We start from the raw sequence: 20,472 nt of genomic DNA on the forward strand, positions 1-20,472 counted from the left end.
TTAACTATTAAAGAGCAGAACAAGGGAAAGAGAGGAGAGGGGTATTCTGTAAGGCTTGCCTATAGTCATTTGGTAATGGATATCAGGGGATGAGATAAGCGAGAAAGCAGGAGATGAGGGTGGAGCAAGTCCTTGGGGTCTCTTTTCCTCTTCTGATGATCAAATCAAATCAAATCAAATCAAATCACCTTTATTGTCACATCACATGTGCAGGTACACTGGTACAGTACATGCGAGTGAAATTCTTGTGTGCAAGCTTCACAAGCAACAGAGTTGTGCAAAATACAATAACGTGCAACAAGCAAAATATAAAAATGGTTAATCTAAAAAGTAATAAATATATGTACCATATATAAAGGTATATACATTACTGAATGTGTGTACTAAATATGTTTTTCTACGTGTGTGTGTGTGTGTGTGTGAGTGTGTATATACATGTTTTACAAATGAAATAGAGTAAACAATAAAATAAGATATATAAAATATAAAATATACAGAGGTAGGTATGTGCAAAACAGTGGCATTAATGTACAGTATGGAGTGCATAATGTTGAAGTTCCAGTAGTGAGGGTGAGGTGTCTATGAGGTGTTCAGCAGTCTGATGGCCTGGTGGAAAAAGCTGTCTCTCAGTCTGCTGGTACGGGACCGGATGCTGCAGAACCTCCTTCCTGATGGAAGTAGTCTGAAGAGTTTATGGCTGGGGTGACTGGAGTCCTTGATGATCCTCCCGCTTTCCTCAGGCACCGCTTCCTGTAGATGTCTTGGAGGAGGGAAGCTCACCTCCAATTATCCGTTCAGCACACCGCACTACTCTCTGGAGAGCTTTGCGGTTGTAAGCGGTGGTGTTGCCATACCAGGTGGTGATGCATCCAGTGAGGATGCTCTCAATGGCACAGCGATAGAAGGTCCTGAGGATGCGGGGCTCATGCCGAATCTTTTCAGTCTCCTGAGAAAGAAGAGGCGCTGCTGTGCCTTCTTCACTGTCTTGTTTATGTGTACTGACCACGTAAGATCCTCAGCCAGATGTACACCAAGGAAGCGGAAGCTGCTCACTCTCTCCACAGCGGCGCCGTTGATGGTGATGGGGTGTGTACTCCTCTGCACCTCCGGAAGTCCACTATCAGCTCCTTTGTCTTTGCGACGTTGAGGGTGAGATGGTTGTCTTGACACCAGTGGGTCAGGCGCTGACCTCCTCCCTGTAGGCTGTCTCATCACCGTTGGTGATAAGACCCACCACTGTAGTGTCGTCCGCAAACTTCACAATGATGTTGGAGTTGTTAGTGGCCGTGCAGTCGTGAGGTGTAGAGTGAGTACAGGAGAGGGCTCAGTACACACCCCTGTGGAGCACCAGTGTTCAGTGTGATGGGGGATGAGGTGGTGCTGCCCAGTCTGACCACTTGGCGTCTGTCAGACAGGAAGTTAAGGATCCAGCTGCAGAGGGAGCTGCTCAGTCCTAGATCCTGCAGTTTCCTGTCCAGCTTCGAGGGAACGATGGTGTTGAATGCTGAGCTGTAATCTACAAACAGCATTCTCACATACGTGTCTCTCTTCTCCAGGTGTGACAGGGCAGCATGGAGTGTCAGGGCTATGGCATCATCAGTGGACCTGTTGTGGCGGTATGCGAACTGTAGAGGGTCCAGTGAGTCGGGTAGTGCGGAGCAGATGAAGTCCCTGACCAGCTTCTCGAAGCATTTGCTCACGATGGGGGTCAGGGCTACAGGTCGCCAGTCGTTCAATGATGAGATGGTGGAGGATTTGGGTACAGGGACGATGGTGGCCATTTTGAAGCAGGCTGGGACTACAGACAGAGAGAGGGAAAGGTTGAAGAAAGGACACAACATGATGATTGGGAGTCATCAGGCAAAAAAGGAAGACAAGTTAGGCCTTTTAGTATGTTGTGTCCTTTGGGATGAGGGAAAAGCTCAGAAGCAGAACAGAAGCACATTTGTTTGCATAAAAAGCTTCAAAATATAACCATAAAAGCAATTTTTTGCATCTTCAGTCTTGGAGGCTTTTATTCATTCCTAATCAGACAGGCTGAAGAAGGCTTTCAGAAAATCCACAAACACTGAACCCTTGTATTGATAAGTTCACCAAGGCCGTTTGCTACTGTACTTTGGATTTATCATGTGCTGCTGCCATCTAGTGGCAAAAAAATACTTCTTTGAAAGTTGGGGAGTTGTTGAACAAGTTTGTTAAAATGTTAAAAATTTCTAAATAAAGGTCAAAGAGAATGTGAGTGTCGGTTTGCTCTAATTGACATTGTTTAATTGACAAATGTCAAACTAATGAAAGAGGTTAAAATCTTTAGAACAATGCATTATCACGTACAGAGCCTCAGACAGTCTGATACAGCTTTTTAACACTATGTATGTGCATGTGTCTTTGCAGACTCTCTGATGCTGGGGACAGAGGTCGACCTGCAGCAGGTGGAGAACACTGTGTTTGCCATAGAGACTGTGTTCAAGGCATGGCTTCAGGAACAAGGTGGAGACAGAGAGCACCTTCACCTCTTGCTGCCAAGCCCCATAGATAACCTCATTCCAGGTTAAATACTACAGCCACACACAGGCAGACAAACATACACAAATAAAAATCTTTGGACATGAACACACTGATTGGACTAATTGGATAATCCAAATTGCCACTAGGTGTAAATGTGCGAGTGAATGTGAGTGCGAATGGTTGTCTGTCCCTGTGTGTTAACCCTGCGACAGACTGGCGACCTGTCCAGGGCGTACCCCGCCTCTCGCCCTATGACAGCTGGGACAGGCTCCAGCGCCCCCCGCGACCCTGAAAAGAATAAGCGGAAGCGAATGGATGGATGGATGGAGATATAACCCACCATTGCACAGTATAAACAATTATTCATAAGTGAAAACCCTTCAAGACGTCTTCCCAATAGTAGATATCCCAGCATCTCCAAAGTGCTCAGAGGAACTGCATAAAATCTAAGAGCTACATCTCAGACGCTACAGACCTCAGTTAGCATGTTACATGTTAGAGTTCATGGCAGTAAAATTAGAGGAAGCCTAAAAAACTATGGGTTGCCAGGAGAAAGCTTTGTCTTTCTAAAAAGAACATGGCAGCATGGCTTAGGTTTGTAAAACTACATCTGAACAGTGTCCTTTGGACAAACGAGACCAAAGTGGAGATGTCCGGATACCTCACAGTTACTGAGTTGACCACGAACTCCTCTGAATACAGAAGTATTCTAGAGTCAGATATGATCTACAGCAGAATAGCTGAAAAAGACAAAATTGAAAGTTTTTAAAGGCCTCAACCCGACCCGAGAGCAGTGTAGAAACAATTATCCATAAACCTCAATGAACTGAAGCAACATTATAAAGAAGAGTGGGCCATTCGTCAACAAACACCCTAGACTGGTCACCAGTCTGTCACACAGAGACAAACCATTTGCACTCACATTCTCACCTATGGGAAACTTAGAATCACATATTAACCTAACCACACCAACCTCACGCATACACAGGGGGAACATTCAAACTCATCACAGAAAGGGCGCGGCCAGATGATGGATTCAAACTCTGAGCCTTCTTGGTGTGAGGCAGCTGCTCCACCATGCTGCCTGAATCTGATAAAGTCACACAAAAAAGTTATATTTATTGTGACAAGGGGTGGTTCTACAAATTACTGAATCATGGCGTGTACTTTGTTTTTAACATCATTGCATGTTTCTGTTGTTGCATGTGCAGTGTGCGTGAAGTGTGACATGCAGGAGCGCATGATAAGCCCGGCGCTCATCCCGCTGACCCCGAACCTGGGAGTGAAGACTGAGAGCATTCGGGACTTCCTGCCTGGCACTAAGGGCTCGGCCAATCAAAGCCCAGCACCGCAGACACTGAAAGTGATCAAGTAAGCGTGGGCATCGATGCTGAGGGCCTTCTAACTATAACCACAAATAAAAGATTAGGATCAGCTCACCATCACTTTGTTAGGAGAGAGGGAGAGAAGGCTTGTGTGTGCAAGATCCAGTAACACCCGTTCTCTGTATGCACAGCTCCTTTGTTGGACTTGGGAGCAGTGGAATATTTCTAGGATGAAAACTTTCCTGTCACATCTGAGTGCACTTTGTTCTGCTGGAGTTACTGCTCCGACACTGTAAAAGCAACATGAGCACAAAGTTCAGTCTCTTCTCTTTTGTTAGGAATTTTGTTGGCCTCGTAAATGTACAATCAGCGTGATGGACGAGGAAACCAGAAGATAAAATATATTCCAGAGGACAGAAAATGTTCATCGTAAAAGTCTGACAAATGAATAAAATCTTTCGTACCAATTACAAAACAGATATGGAGAGTTTTACAAGCTTGTAGGTCAAATAGCCTCTGTGGACAGTGTCATACAAAAAATAAGCTATTTTTGTTTCCTACAAAATGAACTCTTCATGTTATTTTTAACCTCACAGGGATTGTGGAAGCATGAACTGAATGTAGCGCAGTATATTTTCACTTTCTTCTCTTTCCTACCTGTCAGTAGAGGAATGTGTACGTGCCATTTTTTTCTCACAAACTCACGCAGTGCGCTGGAGATTGTCTCATTAATGGTGTCACATTTCTTAAGCAGCCAGCTGACATGCTGAGCTGAAAGGTGTGCAGCATGCTACAATTATTGGATGTTTTCTCAGACAGTATTTTTCACTTGTAACTATGTGGTAATGTTTTCATGCAGTTGAGGTAATGCTGATTTTATTTCCAACTCAGTGATCAGCTTTTGTGTAACAGCTGATGTCATTTTCCCCTAAATATGCACACACATGCTACACACACGCTAATGATAGAAAGCAGGCACTGAGGTAGAAACTTGATTTGCATTTGTTTTACATTTTCAGGACCTACAGTAGGAAGTAATGTGCGTTTGTGTGAGCGAATGGGAGTTTGTTTTGCATACCAGACGGTTGGGAAATTGTGCTCTTTATGTACTTGAGTTAGAAAATGGGTCACACTGCAAACGCACCTCAGCAGGGATGATGTCATTCTCTCTGCTCATGATGTTTTCCATATATTTGCATACTTACAGTTTTCTGCTGGAGCTTATTTCAGAAATGAAAAGGATTTCATTGTTTTTTCTATTGCTGGCACGAGCCCTTCATTCTTCTTTGACTAACTGTGTGTGTGTGTGTGTGTGTGTGTGTGTGTGTGTGTGTGTGTGTCTTTCAGAGTTCTGCGTGCAGATGGGGTGTGTGAGAGTGTGTTGTACGGCCTTCCGCTGGTGATCCGCCCAACCACCTGCTGGCAGCTGGACTGGGATGAAATGGAGAACAACCAGAACTTGTTCCATGCCCTCTGCCACACACTCAGGGTGTAGTTTCTGTTTTTTCATCTTGTGACAATTGTCTTTATTAAGAGAAACTGACATTTTATTACCGCATATGATGCAGAAGTAAAACCCATTTGACCAGTCTACATGACAGAATTTGCATAATGCAAATCTGGTTCCCGTTTTAGCGAATGTGGGAACGTGGGAGTCATGGTAGAGTAGAGCAGTCATATTCATGTTTGTGTTTTTGTTTGACAGTTGTGCTTCTCAACTCATACAAACTAATACGAAAAACACTGGAAAGTTGTGCAAATTCAAGTGAAAATAAAATGCAGTGGTTTGTAAATTTCATAAATCCATATTTTGTTTACAGCAGAACATAGAAAACATATCAAACGGAGAAAATGTGCCAGTTTAAGAACAGTATTAAATAATCGTTAACGTTTATAGTAGTAACACATCTCAAAAAAGTTGGGACAGCTCCATGTTTACCACTAAAAAGCATCTGCTATTTGTTTAACAACAGGTTTTTTACCCCTCGGCTATAAAGGGCTGATGGAGTCAGTCTGCTAGGCGGGTGGGCAGAGGTCACGTTTTCTGGAAAGGTGATTTCTTGAATGTGATAACTTAAGAACAAGGTGACAGAGGACTTTCAAATTGATACCCCAGGAGGATCTACTTAAAAATCTCAGACATGTTAGAGGTCAGAAGTCAACTTTTCTGAAAATCATCTAGAATTTTTAATTGTTACCAAAGGTGCATCTAGGGTTAGAAGTGGCGGGTATTTTTAACTGTCTGGGAGCTGCAGAGACCGGTTGCTTCACATTCGAGAGAGGAATGTTGTCCCATTCTTGTCTGATAAAGGATTCTAGCTACTCAGCAGTCCCACGTCTTCTTGTTGTATTTTCGTTTCATGTTTCAACTGGTGAAAGGTCTGGACTGGTGGAAAGGCAGTTCAGCACCTGGATTCTTTTACTGCAAAGCCATGCTGTTGGATTAGCTGCAGCATGTGATTTAACAATGGCTGAAAATAATACTGAAATATGCAAGACTTTTCAAATGATAATAAGCTGTCAGGTCTCTCTGCTCTTTAGTCTGGAGGATGTAGCGTCTTTTTTCCCCCAAAGGAATTTCACATTAAATTCATCTGACCACACAACCGTTTTCCACTTTGTCTTGGTCCATTTTAGCTTTAGCCCAGAGAAGACGTTTCTGGATCATGCTCAAATACTGCACGACTTCTTCTCTGCATGATAGAGACAGGAAGGGAATTTGTGGACGACTCAGTGAACTTTCTGGAAGTGTCCCTAAGCCCATGTAGTCAACCAGAATCATAAAGAGCTGGTACCGGTATGTCCTAATGCATAAAAGGTCAGAAATGAACCTGTGTACTTTATATTTACATGATTGAGAGTATCTGTAAATAAGAGCCACATTGAGCCTTTTTCTCTATTTGGATTCCAACTTTACCTCAGATATAATGGCTTATATCCTTCAACTTTAATACTTCTTTGGTTCCTTATGTTAATGTAACTGGTGCTAATACACTGCTGAAGTGTGCAATGTATCTGCTTCTGTTTTTAACACAGTGCTGCCCGAGAGCCCAAAGATCACAGGCATACAATAAGGATTATCAGCCTTGTCACTTGCACACATAGATTTCTCCAGTTTCTCCAAATCATTTGATGATATAATGTCCTGTATATTATTGATGAGATGTTCAAAGGGGAAGGGGATGACCCGCCAATCTCTGGGGGCGAGGTCACTGAGGCAGTTAAACAGCTCCTTGGTGGCAGAGCCCCTGGGGTGGATGAGGTCCGCCCCGAGTTCCTGAAAGCGCTGGATGTTGTAGGGCTGTCTTGGTTGACACGCCTCTACAATGTTGCGTGGAGATCAGTGGCAGTACCCCTGGACTGGCAAACTGGGGTGGTGGTTCCCATCTTTAAGAAAGGGGACCGGAAGGTGTGTTCCAACTACAGGGGAATCACACTCCTCAGCCTCCCTGGGAAAGTCTATGCCAGGGTGCTGGAGAGGAGAGTCCGTCCGTTAGTTGAACCTTGAATACAATGCGGTTTTTGTCTTGGTCGTGGAACACTGGATCAGCTCTTCATCCTCTCAAGGATACTTGAAGGTGCATGGGAGTTTGCCCAATCAGTCTACATGTGTTTTGTGGACTTGGAGAAGGCATTCGACCGTGTCCCTCGGGGGGGTCCTGTGGGGGGTGCTCTGGGAGTATGGGGTGTCTGGCCCATTGCTACGGGATATTCAGTCCTCATACAACCGTTGCAAGAGCTTGGGCCGCATAGTCGGCAATAAGTTGGACTCGTTCCTGGTGGGTGATGGGCTCTGCCAGGGCTGCCCTTTGTCACCGATTCTGTTCATAGTTTTTATGGACAGAATTTCTAGGCGTAGCCAAGTGGTGGAAGGCTTTCACTTGGGTGGTCTCAAGATCTCATCTCTGCTTTTTGTGGATGATGTGGTCCTGTTGGCTTCATCGGGTGAAGGCCTCCAGCTCGCCTTGGAACGGTTCGCAGCTGAGTGTGAAGCAGTAGGAATGAGAATCAGCACCTCCAAATCTGAGGCCATGGTCCTCAGTCGGAAAAGGGTGGAGTGCCCACTCCGGGTCAGGGACAATTTCCTGCCCCAAGTGGAGGAGTTTAAGTATCTCGGGGTCTTGTTCACGGGTGATGGGAGAAGGGAGCGGTAGATCGACAGACGGACTGGTGCTGCGGCCGCAGTGATGCTGACGCTGTACCGGTCTGTTGTGGTGAAGAGAGAGCTGAGTGTAAAAGCGAAGCTCTCAATTTATTGGTCGATCTACGTCCCTACCCTCACCTATTGTCACGAGCTGTGGGTAGTGACTGAAAGAATGAGATCGCGGATACAAGCGGAAATGGGCTTCCTCCGAAGGGTGGCTGGCCTCTCCCTTAGAGATAGAGTGAGAAGTTCGGCTATTCAGGAGGGGCTCAGAGTAGAGCCGCTGCTCCTCCACATCGAAAAGGAGCCAGTTGAGGTGGTTCGGGCATCTGACAAGGATGCCTCCTGGGCGCCCCCTGGGTGAGGTGTTCCGGGCATGCCCCACTGGGAGGAGGCCCCGGGGCAGACCCAGGACACGCTGGAGAGATTATATCTCGGCTGGCCTTGGAACGCCTTGGTGTTCCCCCGGACAAGCTGGAGGAGGTGGCTGGGGAGAGGGAGGTCTGGGCTTCTCTGCTTGGGCTGATCCCCCCGCGACCCGGCCTCGGATAAGCGGAAGAAAATGGATAGATGGATGGATGTTCAAAGACTTACCAATTTTAATGCTGAGTAACCTTATTCTGAAAGCAATCCCCACTTTGTAGATGCAGTTTTTTTTGCAGAAAGGAGAACGTTTGCCCATCTTTACATCTAAGAAACTCAGGCTCTCCAACGTGCTCTTTCTCTGTTTCCAGTTAATATAAATAGTTACAAAATGTTCTTCTAGCTGTTTTTAAGTAACACATTTCCAGTCTTTTTGTTGCCTCATCCCATTTTTTGAGATGTGTTGCTGCCATTAAATGTTCTGTTCTTTTTTTCATGAAACAGTAAAATGGCCCAGCTTGAACATTTGATATGTTTAAGATTTGTTTACATTTTACACAGCATCCCAATGTTTCTGCAGTAATAACATAGCATAAAATTGTTTGGACCATTTGACTGTTCTTCATTTTAGCTTGTCAACCTTGCAAGATTCTGCATATCCCTCCGTGGTTCAAATAGTTAACAGTTTTTGATTTCTCTCTTTCAGAGTCGTGACCTGTTCCTGCTGCTGCAGGCTCAGAAGTCTGCAGCTGGAGCCTCAGGTCCATGTGTGTGTTTGTTTTTATGTTTATGTGTGAGAGAGCTGACTGTTTATCAAGTTCATTTGTGAGCAATCACAGGCCCCGTGTATGTTTCCAACACAGGTGTGTATTCCCACTATATCCTCCAGCCATCTCCATCTCTCTCCCTGCTGCTGAAGCCTGTGGTCTCCAGAGAGCTGCTGCTGCCGTGCTCACAGCTGGTTTTGGCTCAGGACCCTGCACATCACGCCATGCAGACTATACAGGTTAGATGACCTCTGGTTGCTCTAAACTATTTAGAGAAATAAATAGAGACACTGAGAACCTCAAAGCAGAAGTTGATGCATCAACTTCAGTAATCTATCAGCACTGGTTACCTTTACATTAATACAAAGCAAGCTGTCAGCCAAATTAGACAGATATCCTCACATCTGAATCTACAATACTTTGGTATACAGAGGAGTTCATGATCAACTCTGTGATTGCAAGCTGCCCAGGTCTTGTGGCTGCAAAGCGAGCCTAAATCATCACCCCTCCATCTCCATGGTGAACGCTGATATGAGGGGACACTGTGCGTTGTGGCCAAACATCTCCACTTGGTTCTCACCTGTCCAAAACTGTGCTCTTCTTTTTAGGGAGAAAATGCCTTCTCATGACAGCCTTTACAAATAAGCCACATTTGTTCAGTCTTTTCTAATTGTACTATCATGAACTTTAACATTTATCATGCTAACTGAGGCCCATAGATTCTGATGTAGCTCTAAGAGTTTCATCTTCTTCAGGTGGATTTGTTGAAACGTCCCCTCAATGGAGGATTGTCGTATTGTGTTAACACTCACCTGAATGACCAGTTAACCTTTTAAAGACTGAACCATGAAATCATCATACAATTCTAATTGTATATACCTGGAACTAAGGACCACACCATTTGTTTATATGTCTTCTTCTTCTTCCTGTTCTTCCTCTTCTTCTTCTTCTTCTTCTTTCAGCTGTTGGATCACATACCCATCAATCGCTTTCTCTAGCATCCTCTTGTGTCACCCCAACCTTCTTCATGTCCTCCTTTCTTACATCCATGAATCTTCTCTGAGGCTTTCCTCATTTCCTCCTCCCTGGCAGCTCCATCCACATCAGCACTGTCTCACTGTCCTCGTGTCGTACACCACCTCCACCACCGCCATTCCTTGCTTCCTTCTCTCCAAAATTCTGAACATTTTATACCCTAAAAATGATGTTAAACAATCTGGTTAAAAAGTGCCCTGCTCTCTTTCATAGGCATCTCCACCTCAACAGGTAGGTCTTCTGGACCAACCACCTTTCCACTCTTCATTCTCTTCATAGCTGCCCTCACTTCCTCCTTTCTAATCTGCACTTTATGACAAACTGTCTTCCATCTGTCTTCCTCTCTCTTACATTTCCTACACCCATCAGTTCCTCAAAATTACTTCTTCCATCTTGTCAACACACTCTCTTCACTCATTAGCACATTTCCATCTTTATCTTTTTTCCACCTCGGTCTCTCTATAACCAACTGACAAAAGTCCCTCGTTTTTCCTTCTTTTAGCATCTAGTCTGACAAACAACTCACTCTAAGCATTTTCCTTTTCCTTTGCCACCTTTCTCTATTCACTATTCCTGTCTACTTCTACTTCATCTCCCTGTTTCTTCGAACACTTTCCTCACATTATCACTTGCGTCCTGCTATTAAATAATTATAATAGTAATTCCATATTATGACCTGTACTTAAACTGCACACTCATCATTGAGAAAGAGAAGCACGCAAAGTTTCGATGACGTCTCAGGATGACGCTTCTATGAATGTGATGATGACAGTATTAGACGTCATGTGTATTTTTGACAGGACATTTTTACGATCCTGTTTTGGAACACAGTGCCTCGTCATTTAGTGTGATTCACTTTTTTATTCTGAGTACTCGCTGAAGGTCGGAACAGGTCGCAGTTGAAATATTCAAATGATACTTGTGTGCCTTCTGTCTCTGTCAGAGCTGTCTCACTCAGCTGGATGAGGAGTTTGTTTTAAACCCTCTCTCCCTGAGCAGTAACCTCTACCAGCACCTCAGGAGCCGAGGCCTGCTCTCACAGCCACGATACCCATACAGGTCAGCAACACGGGAGGATCATGATGAGTCTGTGATGATATTAGTAGAGACGAGCAAAGCTCTAATTTAAAGAATGTAGTGATCAGTGCCATTAGAGAAGGTGTAGCTAAGTGAAGGTGATCGTAACCACAAGCTGTTGCCAATGATAAACAAGCTTATTAAGAAGATTATGTTAGGCTTGCAGATATATGTTAAGGAGATGATATTGAGGAGCTAAGCTGTTTGTGTTCCCAGGATTCATCCACCACAGGAGGGCCCTAAAAGCACAGGCAGCAGACAGCCACGGCAGGTAAACACAGCAGCTTTATGACAGTCTGAAGGTCACTCTGCAATGCTTATATATAACATGGGGGAAGTTTATGATTCAAGAGCCATTTGACCGCATAAAGTACCATTCTGATTAACCACATTAAACATGTTTCTACGGAGCGTGTGCTTTAGTAATGCCCTTCAGCCTCACGTCCTCATTTGATCACTAGATGGCAGCACTCGCTGCAGTCAGACACAAACAAGCCTTTTGGAAAAAAACATGAAAATAAACATGAGAATGAAAAATGTGAAGTAAAGCATCATAATCCAATAAAACAACCACATTGTTGTTTGGAGGCAGCGGTTGAGGATGAGCAGATGTCTGAGTTAAAGCAAACAGATAAAGGTGTTGTCTGAGCGTGTCCTCCGGAGGCAGCTGGAACTAGTTTTAACTGCTTAGTTTGTAGCCAGGTAGTCCTAAACTAGAGGTCAGCCAGTCTCAAACACTCTGAGGGTATTGTTTTTGTAAACTGTTGTATGATGTCAGCAGCTTTGTTTGAATGGGAGCATCTGAGAGATGTATGAAAGCTGTCAGATAATGTGAGAATACTAAAAAGTGACAAATAAAAACAATCACAGGTTTTGTAAAGGAGGCCACAAAGTGAACTTGTGGTTAATCTTTAATGGTGCTTTGTGTTTTATAATCTTATCATGTCCTGGAAAGAAACTAGAAACTAAAAATGCCAGATAAAAGTTTGCGAAATACCCATTTAAGCAACTTCAATGCCTAAAGTATCATTTCGGATGCATATGAAGTCAAAAGTTTAGTTAAAACCTAAAAGTAAAATTTTATTTCAGGAAGTGGTTAAGTTACCTCATTGAGTCTGAGGATTACTGCGTTTCTGATGTGAAACAACGATAGTGCAGTGAATCATTCTTCAGTTTTATTTTAGAGTTTTCAAAGTGAGTCATAAACGCTGATTAAACGAGCACACAGTCCGTGCTGTGGTGCTTTCTGATACTCTACAATGTTTTCAAAGATAGCACTTTTGAGATGAAGTGGTTTTCTATCACAAGGGATTCTTCTAAAAGGTTCAGACTTTCCAGAAGATCATTCGGCTCGAGGTTTGTCTGGTGTTTTGAATGTATCACTGCTGTGGTGGCATCTTATTGGGGTTTTTTTTACTGTAATTCCAGACCAATATTCAGTGTTTCAGAGTATATTCCGAGTATATTATAGTAGAGTGTAGTATTTCCTGTGGATTTCACAGGCAGTGTATCGCTCATGAACTTTCACCCTAATTTTTTTTTATATATTCACATCAACTGAAGCCTGCTGTGTCCTGAGGGTGTATAGCTGTTGGCAGGGTGACTCATCAGGGCTGATAAGGCTGCTCACATGCAAATAGTTCACTTCAGTGGGAAAGCGCAGGGAAAGTGATTATTCGCTCTGTTCTGTGGCGACCTCTCGCTCCAGCTGACCTCAGACTTAAAGTCCAAACATAATGTTCCTTTTTGCTGCGTTCACATGTCCTTCCTCCCAACTCCTTCAGATCCTCCTCTTCCACTCTTTCATCTGCCGTTTTCTACAAGAAAGTGATCTTGAGTTTGAAATTCAGAATGTCTGTGTGTGTGTGTGTGTGTGTGGCCTCCATGCAGCTACAAAACTACAGTCGCCAACTGGGAATGAACAACAAGGTCAGGGCCACCGTTGCTCCGCTACCCTCCTCCTCCGCCGCCTCCTCTTCCTCCTCGCTGGGACCTCCTCCCAGCAAGGCCTCCCGCCCAGCTCTGAACTTCCTCAGCAGCAGCAGCAGTGGCAGCAGTCGGGCCCCGGCCCCTACCCGGCAAGAGGGAAATGATGATGATGATAACTCTGTGCTAATACAGTAAGAGTGCTGCAGGGTTAGTAGCAGAAAGTGGGGAAAAGTCCATTGTTGCATACTTCAAAGGGGTTCCAGTGGAGTCAGAGTACCTGCAAATGCATAGACCCTCACACACACACACACATATTTGGCTAATTGGTTTCCACTGTAAAGCTGGTGAGCAATCAGGCAGCTCATAAAGGCTTCAAAGAAAGGAAGAGACAAGCTAATTTGCACGTAAATGCACACAGGAGGTAGTGTGACACGCTGTGAACACACTTACTCTGCACTGCACTCTGGGTGGTTCTTCTGACACTTTCTTTCATCTCTATTTATTCTCACCGCTCGCTCGCTCGAACAATATTAGTTAGATCTGAATTTAACAAGCCTCCGTCGCTGCATTTGCAAGCATGTGTGTGTATGTGTGCAAGTGTGAATGTGAGAAAGGAAAGTTTCAGCTCGCTGCCATGTGCAGATTGCTGAGTTAGCAAAACGTCAAAATCACACACCGTAAACAATGAAAAAAAAAAAAGCAGGATAAAAGATGAAAAGAAGGGAAGCGGCAGGACAATGAAAGCGTTAAACAGTCACCCAAAAAAATGGAGGGAAGTAATAAGAAGTTGCAAAAAAAAAGAACAAACGTGGGTGGTGTGTGGGAGATCAGAGGAAGATTAAAAGCTGATGGATGTATAAAAAGCACTGTCTGTGCACTACAGCACGCACGCTGGCACGCACAGCTTTAAGTCAAAAGGAAACTAGCTACAAAACTACAATTGATGCATAATAAATGAGACGTGGTGTATAAAGACTTATAGCGCGCACACATGCACATTCCTTCTTCGCGTCGCCCTTAAGCTCCCGTTCGAACACAGCTTCACTGTTTCAACGAGCCAGAGACAGAGAGGCCTCTCTGCTCGCCTTTACCCCCGCCGCCAGCTCTCTCTCCGAGGGTTGAAAGGCAGCGTGAGGGGGAGGAGGGTGGATGGAAGAAAACTGATAAAATCTGCAGTGTGTTCTGTGAAAAAGTGAATATGACAACTTTGCATTGGAAAAAAACATTCCGTTGTGTCTGCGAGTGTGTGTGTGTGTGTGTGTGTGTGTGTGTGTGTGTGTGTGTGTGTGTGTGTGTGAGACGACTTAAAGCTATTACATCACTGCTGGTTTGTGCAGTTTTCTATTTACACTCACTCTGACAGTGAGTCACATTCACACATTAGTTACGTTTGTCCGTCGTCACTGTTATGAATTAATTTCCCGTGAATGAGCTTTGTCATACACAGACACGCACGCTCACAGGTTTAATGAGTCTCCCGCCATTCCACCCCCTTACTGAACCTTATAACATTTGGCACATCCCAGTGGCCAGTGACTTCATGACGTTGTGATGTCACACTACTTCCGCATTCACGAATTACGGCGACAACGACGCTTTTGTCTCTGAAAAGAATTCAGCCAGACCTTCAAAACCAGCCACTAACATTTTCCCCACTTCCCCCTCTCTCTCCCGTCGCTTCTTCACTCTCGCTCTTCACTTACTTTTTAATTCTCACGAGCGCTGGAGAGCTGAGTCAACTGGTGTGAATTTCATAAATTTGTTCAGATGCAACAACAGCCGTCCCTCTGTCCCCGGAGAGGTCAGAAGGCTAGAGCCGAAGCTCTTCTGTGTGACCTGCACACTGTTAGACACACTCCTCACTAAATGTCACAACTGTTAGAGATAAATGTGATATTACCAGAAACTGACAAAGGTTCAATTGTTTTTGAAATCGCAGGAAGTTTAACAGTGTCCCGCTTGTCAGGTGACTTTTTCGATTTTTCGCTCTAAAGCAAAAGGTCTTCTCTGAAAAATGTTTTGCATTTGTTGTTGTTCTTTTTTTTTCCTCATCTCACAGTGTTAATTCGATCGTGTTCCCGTTCAGCTTTCTTTCATATATATGAGATATATATATACATGTATAAACCTGTATCTGATCTGTTCATCTGCTATGGCATAATAAAATACCAGTTTGTGGGTGGATGGTTGCAGTAACATTTCTGTAGCATAAGGTGCTGATAGTAGAAGAAGAGCACCTAACCGCCTTTAACCTTTTACCTCCCACAGGTTTCCCTGCACATTAATAACATTATTGAGTTTCCCAAGGATGAGAGCAGAATGAAAAGGTGCACAACTATAAAAATGTTACATATTTACTGATTGATTCTCTTTGTCATCTTCATCGTTATTGCTTAAAAAACCTCCACTGCACAATTAAGTGCATCCAGTGTGTAACTAAAACCTTAAACGCTTTTCGTCTTAAGCCATGTACCTAATGAAATTAACCTTTTTAAAAGTGCAGTATGCACCTTATCCTTTCTCATCAGCTCTGGGTCTTAACTGGTGCTACTTTTGTTTTGTCGTCGACATTTCTTTAATTTTTGTGGTATGTGGACAAAGGAAGCAGCTGGGTTTTTTGTCTCCCATCACCAGATATCACTAGTAGGCGAGGACAGGACATTGAAAATAGTGTGCTAAGCAATAAACCAATCCTGCCTAAATGCTACTCTCAAGGGGTCTGTTGCCAGGAGCTTTACCCATCGTTACATATAATGTTTCTTTTACCATCATTTCTTTCACCACCTTTTCTCCAACACCGTATACATGGGCAGACAGTGGGCACTGTTCAACATAAAACAATTTTCAGTGCAAAGCACTTTATATTGTAAGGTAAAGAACCTACGATAATACAGAGAAAACCCCAAGAATCAGCTGACCCCTTGTGAGCAAGCATGTGGTGATAGTGGGAAGGAAAAACTCCTTTTTAACAGGAAAAACCTCCAGCAGAACCAGGCTCAAGGAGGGGCAGCCATGACCGGGTGGAGGTAAGGGAGACAGGTGAAAACTAAATGCAGAGTGGTGTATAAACAGGTGCGTGAAGAAGAAATACTCATGGGTGCGTCATGGGAAGCAGCCTAGGCCTATTGCAGTGTAACTAAGGGAGGATACAGTGTCACCTGATCCAGGCCTAAATATATGTTGTATGGTGATGTGGTACTGTGAGGTTGTTAAGATGGGGCCTGATTATTCAAGACCTTGTAAAACGCTTTTAGCTACAAACTAGCATTACACGTGGTTAAGGCCTGGAGTTAACTGGTGAGCATATTTATTTCAACACACACACAAACGTCTTTAGACCTAAGCTGTTAACGCTCCACACAAAGAATGAACTTTGGTCTGCAGAGAATAATTTGGTTTGGTGGTTAATTCCCACATTCTGTTGTTTTCTTCAGACTAATAATCATACACACTGACATCTCTCCGCAGACTGTTACTGTTAAGAGAAAGGACAGTGATTATATAGGAACCGACAAACATTCAGCAAAGCTGCTTCACAGTAAAATTTCTGTATGTGTTACCGAGCACGAAGTGATATTTTGAGAAGCGATGGTGTGTGCAAGTCTCTGTGTTGCTTTTGAAAGCTTAATTTGCTTAATTTATTTATTTGTTTTTTTTTAAGCGGAGGAAGCTACTTTCGGTCACTATTATTTTTAGTAGTGTGTCTATTTAACCTTTTTGGTAACGCTTATTGCTCAAGAACAGACTAAATCATTGTTTTTAGCCAGATAAATATAGACAAGATGTAATTCTCCAGAAGTATCGGTTAAAGTTATAAAATAAAATAAAATGTTAGCTTTTATTTGTTTTCACGTCAAAGCTGCACCATCAATAGTGTCATTAGCAATGCATCGTCACCTTGCAGAAACCATATTGGAAAACTTCATGTCCAAGTTATTCTTTCTAATAACTTCTAAAAGGATGGTGGTTTGGTTTGGTTTGGGGGGGGGGGGGTTAAGAGATGGACCAAACTCTAGCAACAATTAAACTGAGAAATCTTGTAATTAAGCTCCTGTTTACCAACTGTTTGGATCATTTTTCGTGGCCAAAGAAACCAAACGGATGCGGCAGTTGTACGACGCATCGGTCACTGGTGAGCAGGAGACAGTTTGTTTCCTACTTTTTCAGTTTTGATGCACAGTTTCCGGAGGTGCGGAGAGGTAACCTTTCGTTTCGCAGTCGTGTCTGCGCATCGAACTAAACTCGGTAATTCTGACCCGCGTAAAAAGGCTTTTGTGGTTCAGCTGTCTAAAAATGCAGTTGTATTCTTTTTTGTGCCATCTATATCTGAGTCAGGATAATATTAGTGCTTTGACTTCCTGCTTTATGCTCAATGTTCCATTTCCTTTTTTGCTGCAATCTGCAGAGCACAAAAAAAAACATGCATCAGACTCTCTGTCTGTCCCACAGACTGTAACGCATTGTCTCTTTCCTGCGATTGTCCTGACTTGCCACAGGACTCTGATACTATACACATGGAAGAATAAGCAAAGGAGTCACAGTTCATACACAGGCAGAGAATAATTATCTGTCTTACCAGCAACGCTGAGCGAGAATTGAAAGAGGAAGTTCATCTCTGTGAGGAGGAAGTGAGGAGGTGAAGTCAGAAGGTTACAGAACCTGAATTGGAAACCCGTAAGAGAAATCTTGAAAGGTCTCTACTCCTACATGTCTGACATGCATGCACATGTGCAAGGCTCAGAGATAAAGTCAGGAGCACAAATCTCTGGAGAGCAAGCGCCCCAGTGATTATCATCACGGAAAGCACAGAAACAAGAGAACCTGAACCTGAAGCGTGGTCCACTGAAGCTCGCTGAGGAAAATCACTTCTTCACCACACCTAACCTTTGTGCAGATAATCACTGAGGTTTTGCAAATGAAGCAGCATGAATGAGAAACTGCCATTTCCTTTAGGTAGCACTGAAAGAGACAGCGAGAGTGAATGAACCTCTATTTCAGACACACATGACTGAATTGGTTTGCCCACGCAAAGCCAAAAATAGAGCGCTGGTGGTCGACCAAGTCAAACACGAGAGGAAACCGGACAGTTTCATGTGTGTCTCGTGTCAGAAAGCACTAACTTCTTGTCAGATGCCCACGACAGGAGTGTGTCATATGCTGTGCATCGCAAAGTTGAAACAGAATGAGGAAACGATGCTCAAGGTCGTTTTTATATTAAGAGGTGCAGCTGACAGGTGTCAAGTTTTCACAAGACCAAAACAAACCCAGCCATGTTTGACATAAAAAATGGCATTTGCACAGATCTCAACATTTGAAGCCATAGCCTGACAATACTGTTGTTCATTTATTCCGCAGAGTAACTACATCATTAAGAGGCTATTGGGATTCCTGACCTGATGGATCTCTCGGATGAAGTTTCCTCTGATTACATCAAAGCTGCACCATCAATAGTGTCATTAGCGATGCATCAGTAAATCTTTGGGCTCATTATTTTCCTTTTAGAGCTTCACTTGATGCAGTTGAGGCAGTTCACAGGCTTGAGCACTAACACAGAGTAGACACCATATGTAGACCTTTGTATATTGTGTTTTGTGCTTTTTTGGAAATTAGGTAGACTTTAAGTACTAATGCATGGAGGTGGTGAGATAATCTGTAACCACAACTGTCCACAATCACACAGTTTTATGCAATTTGCAGTTAGCCAAGCAGTTTACAAATAATGAAGTGGACAGATATTTCAGAAGCAATGAGCTAGGCTAGTTGCAGCAGTTTGGAAGGCTTTGTTCAGCAGCTCCTTTGAGATTAGATGACAAGTGGATGGGGAATGAAAACAAGAACTAACTGGTGTGTAGGTAGGGTAGGAAAGAATTTATATCATAGCTTGAAATCCAAAAAATTAACAAGACAAGGGAAGCACCACAGCAGGGAATCCAACAAAGACTACAGACACAACAGGACTATTTATACACAGAAGGGGAATCAGGGAAGGAAATACGAGGGTCATACCACAGTATAATCAGGGACATTGCATAAAAAGTAAAAACCTGTCTTATTTTGGTAGTTCATTGTTCACTCTGTCTTGTGTTTTCTTCCCTCCCTGCTCTGATTCTCTTATTTATTATGACCCCCTGTGTGTCTTTATCGCCAGGTGTTCCCACTTCCCTTATTACCCAGAACCCAAAAGGATCACAAGCCCAAGGAACAATCATAAATGCAACCGGAAATAAAACCCATCCACCCATTAAATAAGAATACACAATTCTTTATTAGGCACAGAACCCTTGGGCTACATCAATTTGAGGTTACTACACCGAAAAGTAGCCTGACTTTGTTGTGTCCTAACTGCAAACATGTTAGCTGTGAGCTAGCTGACTAGCTAAACTATGGATGGATGGATTTCTGTTTTGTTTCTCAGACGTCAGGGACAGATGTTTTCCTCTGCTCATAGTTTTCTTCTCATCTTTGGAAAGCGAGGATGATGCGAGTGCAGCAGTTTTATTTCTCTTTGCTGGTTTGTGTTCTGTCGTACAGGGACAGGGAAAAACCATTACAGTGAGCTATTTATACATATATTTATGATTCATTTGATTGCACATTTGCATATCATAGGGCACTGCCCTGTTGGCCAAGCACCTACTGCCCTTCAATATGAAGCCTCTTGGAAAGGAGTTTTTTTTTTCCTTTTCTCTTTCCACAGAAGCACGTGTTTGTGAAAAAACAAGTTTCAGTGCCTCTTGTTGTTGGGCTGGTCCTTTTCTCTTTCCGAAACTCTGACGTGACCTTTGACTAAAGAGGCCAAGCAGGAGACCTTGGTGGGAAGAAGACAGTCACGCAGTGTTGAGAATAGGCAGTGAAAAGAACAGGAAGGCTGTGACTGACATGATAATAGTTAATAGTGTGTGTGTGTGTGTATGTGTGTGTTTGTGTGTGTGTAGACATGCAGTAAGTAACACATAGACCTCAAACCTGCAGATAAAACTGTCTGGCCAGAGATAGACTCGTGTGTCTAGAAATGGTGCAAACACACCCACACACATACAACTAGTGTCATGTCTGGTAGAGTAAAGCCTCTATATGTTTCTGCTGTCTGTTGATCATCCACAGCATCTTAACTTTGATGCTTTTGGTGTCACATAGCCTGCAGCAGAGTGCTCACTGTTGAACATTTTTCTCCATTTTTCAGTGAGAAAACTCACAGAAGTTGATCTGAAACTGTGAAGTGAAGTCTGATAAAGCCTTTCAGTATGAGGCTACCACACACACACAAACACACACACACACACATACAAGACACAACAAAGCACACAACAAGGGACAAATGGTGGAA

The 20,472-nt window shown here is 43.5% G+C and overlaps 1 protein-coding gene across 1 annotated transcript in view; it reads left to right on the top strand.

Annotated features, from left to right (window-relative positions):
* LOC116317890 (meiosis 1 associated protein) overlaps nt 1-15,317 on the top strand; it is a 56,949-nt gene extending 41,632 nt beyond the window's left edge. Inside the window, exons 6-13 of the mRNA XM_031736802.2 lie at nt 2,392-2,547; nt 3,717-3,876; nt 5,178-5,319; nt 9,044-9,104; nt 9,201-9,343; nt 11,083-11,198; nt 11,433-11,487; nt 13,107-15,317. Of these exons, the coding sequence (XP_031592662.1) occupies nt 2,392-2,547; nt 3,717-3,876; nt 5,178-5,319; nt 9,044-9,104; nt 9,201-9,343; nt 11,083-11,198; nt 11,433-11,487; nt 13,107-13,340 (1,067 nt within the window). The 3' untranslated portion in view covers nt 13,341-15,317. The remainder of the gene's footprint in view (nt 1-2,391; nt 2,548-3,716; nt 3,877-5,177; nt 5,320-9,043; nt 9,105-9,200; nt 9,344-11,082; nt 11,199-11,432; nt 11,488-13,106) is intronic.
* Nucleotides 15,318-20,472: the final 5,155 nt, after the last annotated feature.

This window comes from Oreochromis aureus, linkage group 3, assembly GCF_013358895.1.
Source record: "Oreochromis aureus strain Israel breed Guangdong linkage group 3, ZZ_aureus, whole genome shotgun sequence".
In the NCBI taxonomy this organism is placed as follows: domain Eukaryota; kingdom Metazoa; phylum Chordata; class Actinopteri; order Cichliformes; family Cichlidae; genus Oreochromis; species Oreochromis aureus.